Here is a 10844-nt window from a genome sequence, read left to right as displayed (position 1 = left end):
GCATCTGATCTTCATTAAAGCCCTATTTTGAGAGCTTAAATAGTATTAAATGTTGCAGGAGCCTCATACCATGTCTCTGCAAGTGGAGTGGGTAGAGTTCATTCACTGTGAAATAATGCTTGTGTTAATAGTCACAGGTAGGGTGACCGGTAATCCATTCCTGGTAAACCTGTGATCTTGCTGGTTTTGGTGCCCTCTCTGGCATCCTGTGAAAAATCTCACATGATGGCTTTGAGGGCAGCTGGATCCCTTGCCGGTCAGCTGCTCCCTTCAGGAGGTTCTTCCCCAGAGATTCCCCGGATGGCAGAAATCCCCATCAAAACACCCATCAGAAGGGAAGGAGGAGCGGTGCAGTGAAAACAGCCTGAGATATGTCAGGAGTGCCCTTATTTCAGATAAGCCCATCAAAACCACTTCTAGGTTGGTAGCAGCAAACCGGTAAAATGTCGCGGTATTCTGGTCCTTTGGGATCAGTTGGTCAGCAATACATAAAGACATGTCTTTGTGCAAGGGGCACCACATTTACAGAAGGCATCTGTGGCCTAGCCAAAATGTACGTGGCTAATGCCACCGAGGCGTGTGCCAGGGGGCTTAGGGGTAACCCTGGAAAGTTGCCTGCAGGGCTGTCAGTGGCAGCGCCCTCCCCGCTTCCAGCATTCAGACGCTGCAAGATCAATATCCCTCAGGGAACACGGTATTTCAGATATGCTCCTCAGGCCATGCTTGACACACACAGTGTTAGCGGGCAGCCCCCGAGGCAGCTCTGTGCTCGGGAGGTGGGCAGGTCAGGGAGGCTGCTCTGCTGATATGAGACCATGCCTGAGGCTGTATTTGAGACAGGACTGGGTTTGGATCTAGCACAAAGCTCTTCTCAGGGCCCTCTTCCCTAACTGCTTGCAATGTCTAGCTCTGGAGGAGCCCCTCACCCTGCTGTCACCATGTCCCACACAATAATTTCAAGCTGCCTGGCCTAACAAAGTGGTAGGCTTCTAGACAATGCCAGGATATGATCAATAAATTCCTGGGTGCCAGCAGGAAGGGCAAGGAGAGCAGCGCTGGAAATGACTGTGGAGGAGATTACCAAAAGCATGAGGTGACCTCCCTCACAGCTATGCTTGGGTGTTTCCCCCAGGCAGGGGAGAGGTACTCACAAAAGCCCAACTGGATTGTACCCCAGTGTTCCCATTCCCTGGATGGGACTCTCCTTTTCTGAACAAGTGAGCACCACCGTCTTGCCCTCATCAGCCCAAAGTGCCATCGCCAGTCAGTCAAGAGGTGTCAAAACTTTCGGCGGCAGGAGGCAGACCTGGTGTGCCTGGGGGCCTCTGGAATGAGTTGCAGGGGAAGAGGTGATGGCTGGTTTTGTCTTTAAGTCTCTGGAGTGGAAGGACGCTGTGCCTGCACCCTCCTGGGGATGGGGCAGAGAGTTCACAGCAGGGCTGCGAGCCGGGCTGGACTCCTGCTGCTGGAGCAAGCCTTTGAAGGGTCATCTTCTTTCCATTTTCTTCTGACTTCCAGATGTCACGAGCATGTGGTCCAGCCCCTGCTATGAGGCAAGATGCCGACATCCCAGTGGAAGGTGGACATGTGAGGTTATACCCCCTTTAACTTAGCTCCTTCACCCATTGATGTCTGCCCAGCACTCCTCTTCTCTCCTGTACTTTCAGTGAGTTGCTTTACGATACTCCGGTAGAAAGTCTTGCTGTGCTCAGGGAACTGAATGGTCAAAAAAACCCTAGAGAAATTTATTCCAGGTCTTGCCCCTATAGGGTTAGTTTCCTGGCCACCCAGATTTTTTACATCAGCTCCCTGTGGGGTGACAGGAGCGGGAGGGAGCAGTGGGAGCAGCCTGGCCCCACAGGCGGCACTTTGCCATCTCCTTGCTGTAGGTGCACAGGGACAGCACAGCCTCCATCACTCGTGGGGAGCACATCTCAAGACAGAGCATCTCCCAGTTCCTCCTGGGGTGAGGGAAGGGACTGCAGCTTGCTGAGGCGGGGACACCCCAAATCTGTGTGAGAGAGTGAAGAGAGCAGCTGTCTGCAGGTGCACATGGCAGATTTTCTTTCACTGCTGCTTAGTAGGAAAATCTGGGAAGTGGCCTGTCCTCAGGGTATTTTTGACCATGAAGACCTTCTCGCTCACCAGTAACCTAATCCCCACAGAGCCAGGGGGATCCTAAATACGGATGTGCAGAGGGTAATGCCTGGTGCCATTCTTTGCCTCAGCCATTTTAACTCACCTAACAGCTTGCCATGGACTCTGAAAACTGCAAGCATAAAAAACCATGCCAGCGACATATAAAATGAACAGAATAAAAACAGATAAATTGCATTTCGGAAACTTAGGGAGGTCTTAGATGTTGACCAAGATAACTTTAGTCTTCGATAGTTTAATTTCCCCACTCTCATACACTAGCAAAATCTTTCTGTGTATAATGTCCCTTGGACTTTGGAAGAATAGCTACACATTAAAAGAAATCGTCCTTTTCATTTTAATGGGAACTCATCTCGCAGAGGTTTTATTTCATAGTTGACAAAAATACTCTCTCTCCCAGGAACAGAAATCTCCCAGCTCACAGAAAGGCAGCATCAGTTTTTCCCTTGATTGCAGAGCTCATTTTTTCCTGTAATTGGATGTTAACACCTCTGACATTATGACAGATATCAGAGGCAACGCTCTGGCACCATCCCTGCGGATCGGTAGTTGAGGCAACGGCAGGGCTGTAACATGTTGCTTCTGACTTCAGGTTTCAGTTTCCCAGGGAAGGACTATGCCAGGGTATTTCCTCTTTCCAGAGAGGTGTGGGGAGCAGAATCGGGATGGCACGGGCCTGATGGTGCCTGGCTGTGCCAGGTGTCCAGCGTCAGCAAATTGCCCAGTGCCACGGGGACCGGGCTGCAGAGTTAGGGATCCAGATGAGTTCGGGGGTGCTTGAAGTGAGGCGTGCTCACCTGTGTTCAAAAAGCTCACTGCAGGTTTTTGAATAGGTGTATGTCAAGGGCTTTGCGAGGTCTTTTTTTAAAGAAATGTGTGTATGCATGTGTAGAGTCAGTCTACACACATCTATTTCAACCTAAACTTGATTTCTCTTAGGTGTATGTATAATCAGGAGCATTGAATGGAATAGCAGAGCTATTCTGGGAGGGTTATACATCTTAAGTGCACTGAGATAAGGAAATGGATTATTCCCAACACTTTCAGGATCCATCTATACAATAAAATCATAGGATTTTAGGGAAAGTTACTGAAGGAGGCTGGGAAGCTCCATGATGCAAGAATAATTACTTGTGAGGAGTTGCACCCTCTGATAGAAAGAAACACACCCAGACTCTTTAAAAATAAGAAGTAATCTTAAATATGAAGACCCCTAAATGCATCTGCAGTTTATTAAACATCTGCTTTCCAGGCCATATTTAACTGAAGAAGGGATTACTTACAACGACATCACATCCCCATCAGATCCAAAGGATTTTGCTGCTGGGGACCAAGGTCAAATATAAGCTCTTAAGCACACCCGTAACTGGATCACGCCATGAGTTACTTGATGCTTAGAGCTACACACACCCAAGTGATAGGCCACATCTGTGCCACCTTGAAATTTGTTGAATTAGAATTTGGGGTGCTGACTTAATGAAATGAAATCATTATATTAGGATATCTAGTTCATATGGTGAACTTTATTCTAACAGGACTGTGTTTCTATTCCAGCACAAACATGTCCCATTGCACTAGGCGGCTCTGAATCAGCGACGATACAGCATGTGTATATAATGAAGTCTGTAATTCAAAGGATTTGTCGCCTCCCTGTTCTCCTTCCCTGTGTCTGAAGGAGGAGGTGAAATCCCTGTCCAGATGGGGCATCTGCAACTGCATGGGACACAAGGACACGTGGCTGTGGAAAGGTCACTATGCTGAGTGTTTTACAGGCAAACAGACATGGTCCCCACTCTGGAAAACTCAACACTAGTTGAGTCAATAAGATAAGGTAACTGGCAGTAGAAACGTGAAAAGAATGCAATTGCTTAGGTACCAATTCAGCGGGCTAGGAAGGGCCAGAGTCCCTGATCTGCCGAGGCCATGTCATGTAGATGCAGTAAGCACTGGGGCGTTTCTTAGGTGTGTTTAAATTACATTTTGACTAGTTCTTGGTCATGATTTTCCATCAGGGAACCACAGTTTACTTTCCATAGGGAACCAATAATCCTGTTGCCTGAATTCTCAAGCCATCTGACAGAGATGCTTGGGTGAGGCAGTGTGACTGCTCCTCTCTGTGGTCCAGCAGCCCAGCAGAAACGGCAGCCTGAGTTACTCACCGTCCTCTTGAACTAGAAATGCCATAATAGCCATGACAACTAGTTAGGCACCTGGTCAGAGTTCTAAATGCAGGTCTTTAAAGCAGGGAGAGGCCAAGATTAGAAGAGCTCCTATTTCTGTGAAAGGAGTCTTTGCTCAGGTAAAACTGTGCCAGTGGACTCTTCTACCCAAAAAGTGAGGAGTGTGTCCTGGAAACACAGCAGGGTAAAAGGCAGGATGGGGACAAGATGGGCAAGAGTGGTTTTCTCAACATCTCTGTTGCTGTCCATGTACACTGCAAATGTGCTGGGTCTGGGCACTCCTGAATCTGGCTGGAGAAGAGGCTGCAGCACTCCTGCAGAGGACAAGCGCTCAAAACACAGGCTTTATTCCTGGTGTGCAAGGAGCCCACTGAGTTGATTTAAACGTGTCAGCTGCAGGACTCTAGGCAGGGTGGGAGCCTCCGCGCCAGCATAGGACAGTGAATGGAAGTGAGAATGTGGCTCCTCTTCCTCCTCCTTCACTTCTGTTTCTCAGCTCACCGTTTCCCACCACACAGTGCCACTGTCTCCTTGCTCAACTTCACTCAGGTGCCGGTTGGCCGCTATGGCACATGCGAACCTTCTCCATCAGGAGAAGACCCCCCCCTCCTTTTGGGTGAGGGTTACAAAGCTGGGTAGGGTCACAGCCAGGGAGTGCCAGGGCCACCTGAAGCCTGGCAGACAGCTGGGGTGGTGGGGACAGCGGTGGGGAGCAAAACCTCCTGCTTGTGGTGGAGGGGAGCTGCCGGCTGGCTGCACCGAGGGTGTCCCGCTTCCTGATGTGGAGATGGGTGAGCAGACGGGTGCTATGCTGCCCAGCTCCCCGAGCCCTGCCTTGCTGGCAGCCTCCCTTCTGGAGGACCCCTCAACCTGCTGGGAACCAGCTCAGGTGCCCGTGCAGGCTGTCCCCCCCTCCTGCCCCACGGAGCGTTGAGTAGGTCAGACCTAGGAGCAGGTGATGGGCGGCGTGATGCTCAACTCAGGAGGGTTGGAGGGCTCATATGAAACTAAGGCTGAACTAGCTAGGCCTTGAAGACAACAGGGCAGAAATATCCTGTCTGGTGGGAGACGAGGGCCAGGAAAGCTCACCTCTCCCTGATCTGCACTTGGGCAGCTCCTCACCTGGCCCTGGCTGCGAGGTTTGTGTTAGCTGGCTCAAACCCCGGCCAGGTGTCCACCTGCCCAACCCTGCCTTGTCTGCCAAGGGGTGACAGAGGAAGGATTTCCTGAGTGCTTTTTCCTGATTTATTTTGGCTTTGTCAACAGGCCTGGTGCTTTGTGTTCAGCTCTGTTGCTTTGTGTTCAGCTCTCCTCACTGTTCCTCAACATTAACCACCTAATCAGGGGGGCAGGTTCTCCCTCCAGGTGCTGGGCACCGCTCGGGTTAACCCGATGTGCTCAGCCAAGGCAGCTCTGGCAGCAAGGGCAGAGCCTGCCAGGTCACAGCCACGTCCTTCGTATCACCAACGGGGACGCAAAGCGAGACGGCCCCTGGCCTTTGCTTCTCTCCTGTCCTACTTTTCAGCAATGCTGCAGAGCCCAGGTTATATCACAGGGTCCTTCCTGGAGATGGGGGACACCAGTCATTTAAATGTTTCCGATAAATTGGTAAGAATTGGTACTCACAGTGGGAAAAATGAATACCACATTTCTATTCAGAAATCAGAGCATTGGAACAAGAACAGAAACTCTCTTAATAAAAGATCATCAGCCCAATGTTATAATTAGTATCATATATATTCTATAAAACATTATACCTATATTATAGATCATTATTTCCCTCCTACACTTCAGAGTCAGTTTTTGATTTTTCCTTCTCTGGATGAGGCAGTCTTTTGCTATCATGCTATCTTTATGATTTCTAACTTGGCTTCTGCAATGAAATAAAAAACCAGTCCTCACTTTGCAAACATGTGGTCATGCTTCTTAAATGAAACAGTGTGATGCTCAGTCTACTGAGGCTGTAATTCAAGTTGCTGATCACAAACTGCCAAAGTCATTTTTCTTTCAGGATATTGCCTTCCACTGAACCTGAAGATTGACTTACAATTTGTTGGACCATGCAGGATATCTGTTACTGTTAGGAAGAGTCATTAGCAAACACTGGCAAGGCATTCTCCTAAGTAATAGGTTACTGTTACTCACTGGTGAATTTAAAAGAAAATGTAAATATTACCAACAACAGGTTTGCCTGTATGCATGTTTCTCCTCTGTAGTTTATGACATATTACTTAGTAGCAGAAATGAATTCTGGTGTTTTGTGAGCTGTGATTTAAAATCAACAAATCAAACATCCTTATTAGAGGAGCTTCTGAGCATAGAAGCAGGTCTTCTCATGTCCAGAGCATCGTAGCCAGATGTTAAATTAGAATTGCAGAAGTAAACCTTTAAAACACTCAGTTAAGTAGTATGTTTGCAGAAATTGTCCCCTTCCATCGAGGCTATATTTGTTTTGTCAATCATTTAAAAAATTGAAAGTGTTATTTTTTTGAAGGGTTTTTATGCTGCTTTAGCTTATTTCATCTGACTCTGCTGGCTTTGTCTATCTCTGTTCTGGTCCCAAATATCAGCTGACTGAACAGAGCTGCACTACAGTGCTCAAAATAGTCATGCCTGCATTGGTCTTTGAAGATGCATTTTATCACCAAGAAATAAGGCAATTACTAACCGGTCCCAAATTCTCCTCCCATCAGTTGAGCAGAAGAGAAATGTTTGGAAAAATGTTTTTCCAGTTGGACAACACACAAACCGGTGACTTGACTCTCTAAGGAAGAAGAGTGACAGATGCCATTCAGACTGCTCTTAGGCAAGTCTTCTTGCTTTTACAGGTGTACTACAGCACACGAGACCCGTTCTATGGTGGTGTTCAGAAAAGAGACCTTAGCGGTTCGGTGTCAAAGGGGAGAGCTTGAAATGATGGCATAGCTTGAATGTGCATGGAGGAGTTGATAAGAGGTGGTGGAGGCAACCTTACCATTAGCAACATCTTAAACCACGAAGAGAGAATGTCCTTTCTCATGTTTCCTGCACAGATGCTGGAGATAATTCTGAGTCTATAAAACTTTGCTGGACTGTTTGCAGGCTCTCATTCCAGGTTTGAGGAGTGAGTACATTCTTGCCAGGTTTTCAGACTGACGCAGTTTGGAAAAAGAAGAGCCATGTCAAAGCAAAGTTTCCTTCCATGTGGTCCTCTATCAGCAGAGGTGTCTGCACCAGTGGGTGACATACACACTTTTCAGTTTAGAAACAGTTTTGAAATTTAGTGGGGGTAGGAGTAGAGCAGTGTATCTGTCTACTTATGCTATTTATTCTGTTTAAATGAGCATTTGCCCTGTAATCTTGCTAAGAAGCACAGTTTAACTCAGAGGACACCCAACACACTGTTCCCTGTGAAACTTGTTGGCTCATAAGGGGTTGGAGCAACTTCTTGCTGTGTAAATCAGGCTAGCGAGGCACCAAGTGATATGGTAAGGTGGCAAGCGATCCCAGCTCGTCCTCACATTTGCAGTTGTCATTCAGCAAAGTGCTTACATACATTTTTCAACTTAATCTTATTGGATTTAATGGCATTTGGAATGTCCTTAGTGGCTGTGCTAGAGCTGAGCGATCTTCTGATTTGGAGCGTCAACCAGAGGCTGTACAAAAACAAACCGTGCAAACCTGCTCTCACCCTTGCATCCAGGCCCTGCATCTGCAACATGCTGCTTACCACAGACCTCTGCACCTCTTCGGTGGTCTTGAAAAGCAGGTTAGACAAACATCTGCCAGGAATGGTTTAGGTATAGTTGCTCTTGCCTTGGGCTGGAAGCATGGCCTTCTATAAGCAACTGCAACCTAATTTTCTAGGAAATTATGTTACAGGATGGTTAGACTTTTACATGGATGACAAGTACAGCTACTAGGTAGTAGTCAAAATTAATCATATTAATTTTCCAGATTTTTCTGTAGCTGTTAAGCTTTTCTGAGTTTACCCAGATATCATCCCCAAGAAGAGAAGATTGGAGGAAAGAGAATGTTTTCCTGTTGGGAAGATAATTCTTTTCAGTTTACTGATTCAGAGGATATACTTTCCATCCCATTTTACCTGTTATTCCTCCCAAGGGTTGACACAGACAGAAAAAAGTCTAAATCACAAATGACAATTGCAAGCCCCACTTAGGCAACTAAGTCCAAAATGTGTACCCTGTGAATCCCACCCTAAGCTGCTGCTCGGCTCTGGCGAAATCTACCCTGTAGCTCTGTTTCGATGGTAAAATCTCCATTTTATCAGCTGCTGGTCATAGTTACAATTAGTCAAGTCCAAATGCTTTTGTCCAAGTGCAAGACTTGGTGGATTTCCCAAAGAGACGCTTTCCCAATTATTTAATCTTGCAAGGAGAAGACCTAATTTTAAGTCTACCCCTTGCCTTGTGTCATGCTTTGCTGCTGAATGCCTAGTTAAAGCATCTATGACACCATTCTCTAGGTAATAGGGGATGCTCAAGCCTCTTCATACCAGGGGTACGGTTACAACAGGAGGGACTGCGAAAAACTGACTTAAAAATAACCACCAGCCTGTAAGCTGGACTGCTGCTTTTGGAGGTAAGAGAAGGGTGGTTCAGAGACAGTTGCACACATAAATCATCTAACTGCAGAGAAAAAGAGGCTTTCAGTGCTTCAAATCTTGTGATTCTGTCAGTAAGGCAGCTTAATTTTGGGGAGCCAGGCTTCTCTCTTCTCTTAAAATTTAGTATCTTGGCTCCTACTGTAATCAGCAGAGATCTCATTGATGCAGTCAAGTGAGCCTGGAGGATGATTCAGATGCCCTGCCAGCACTTCAGTTCACTGCCAGGTCTTCAGTTCACTTAATGTTGGCTCCTCCTGCCATTTGATATGCCAGGGCAGATGAGACATCTGCATGGGACAGGCAGACATGATGCAAGACGGAGGAAGCCCATGTTCTTTTTGGTGCAGCAACAGGATGCCAACCGAGATACTTCACAACACCCAAAAAACATTAGACACCTGCTTTTAGGCAACTCAATCCTGGTTTTAGAGAGATTAATTATTTATAGATTCATCGATTATACAGACTGTATCTCCATGGATTGGAGTGAACCAAACTCCTATATTGATGCCTGATCCAGTGTTCTCACCTGGAATTGAATCTCCTCCCCCAGGAGGATTAAGTGGCCTCAGTATGGGTGTCTGATACAATCTTGGGTACCCCACCTGGCTCCAGCTGCTGCTGCAGGAGGGTGAGGGTCTCCCATGTCATTGTTTGAGCTCAGAGGACAACTGAGCACCGATCAGCCACCCACTCACCCCTTCCCCCTCAGGAATGGGAAGGAAAAAATACAACAAAAGGCTTGGAGATTGAGATAAGGACAGGGAGGGATGACTCACCTATTGTGGTTATGGGCAAAAGACAGACTCATTAGGGTAAGAACATCACTTTAATTCAAACACTAACAACACCACTTAACAGAGAGAGTAGGACAGTGAGAAGCATTACCACATCTTAAAAACACCTTCCCCCACCCCTTCTTCTCAACCTCAGTTTTGTTCCTGATATGTCTACCTTCTCCCCCACAGTGGCACAGGGGGCAGGGGATGAGGGTTACAGTCAGTTCACTGCTTCTTCCCCTTCAAGGCAGGGGAACTCCCTGCATTCTTCCCCTTCTCCAGTGTGTCTCCCCTCTCACTGGAGACAGTTCTCCATTAACTTTCTCCAGCAAGAGTCCCTCCCACAGGAGGGCAGCCCTTCCTGAGCTGCCCTGGTGTGGGTCACCCCTGCATGTTGCAGCCCTCCCAGTGCCGAACCACAACAGCGGGGGCTGCTTCTTCCCTCAGACTCCCAGTCTCCTTTAACTATGGACACCTGCTCCAACACGGGCTCCTCAACAGGCAGCATGCTCCACAGCAGACCTCCAGGGGTGGCAGCCCTGCTGTCTCAACACAGGCTGCAGGTGGGGGTCTCTGCACCTGCGTACTTCCCCCCTTCCTCCTCCTTTCTTCCACTGACTTGGGTGGTTGTCCTTCTCACAACGCCTCCTCAAAAGTCCTCACCCCCTCCCAGGTTTCCCTTCACAGCAGCCACCGTCGCTGATCAGCTCACCCCTGGCCAGAGATGGGTCTGATTTGGAGCCGGGGGAACTTTGAGAAGCTTCTCACAGGGGCCACTGCTGTAGCCCCCTCCCCTGCTACCAAAAACCCCCACCACACAAACCCAGCAGTGCCACGTCTTCTCTGTCAGCCCCACGCAATTACTCTGGACATACCGAGGTGTCTCAGAGGACTTTGGGTGTCTGTATTTAGGCCACCACATCCTGCCCTTAGTGTCCCGAGGAGGGCTGGGAGGATGCTGTCAGTAGGGCCAGCGCCAGAGACACCCTGATGCCTCGGGGAAGGGGAGAGCCAAAGCCCCCACTGACGTTCACAAGACTTTTGTCATGGCTGCTGGCTGCCGTGGCTCCTCTGCCAGTTGGCAGGGGCAGCACCGATTCCCTCCATGCTGATTTTGCTCCA

At 48.2% G+C, this 10844-nt stretch overlaps 1 protein-coding gene across 1 annotated transcript in view; it reads left to right on the top strand.

Moving 5' to 3' along the window:
• The first annotated feature begins 443 nt into the window (after positions 1-443).
• Positions 444-10844, top strand: part of LOC104361435 — a 29741-nt gene continuing 19340 nt past the window's right edge. The window contains exons 1-2 of the mRNA XM_032997178.2: positions 444-776; positions 1519-1587. Of these exons, the coding sequence (XP_032853069.2) occupies positions 444-776; positions 1519-1587 (402 nt within the window). The remainder of the gene's footprint in view (positions 777-1518; positions 1588-10844) is intronic.

This window comes from Tyto alba, unplaced genomic scaffold, assembly GCF_018691265.1.
Source record: "Tyto alba isolate M040663 unplaced genomic scaffold, T.alba_DEE_v4.0 Super-Scaffold_45, whole genome shotgun sequence".
NCBI classification, from domain to species: domain Eukaryota; kingdom Metazoa; phylum Chordata; class Aves; order Strigiformes; family Tytonidae; genus Tyto; species Tyto alba.
The sequence above is the reverse complement of the archived record's forward strand: the minus strand, read 5'-3'. Positions and strand labels throughout refer to the sequence as shown.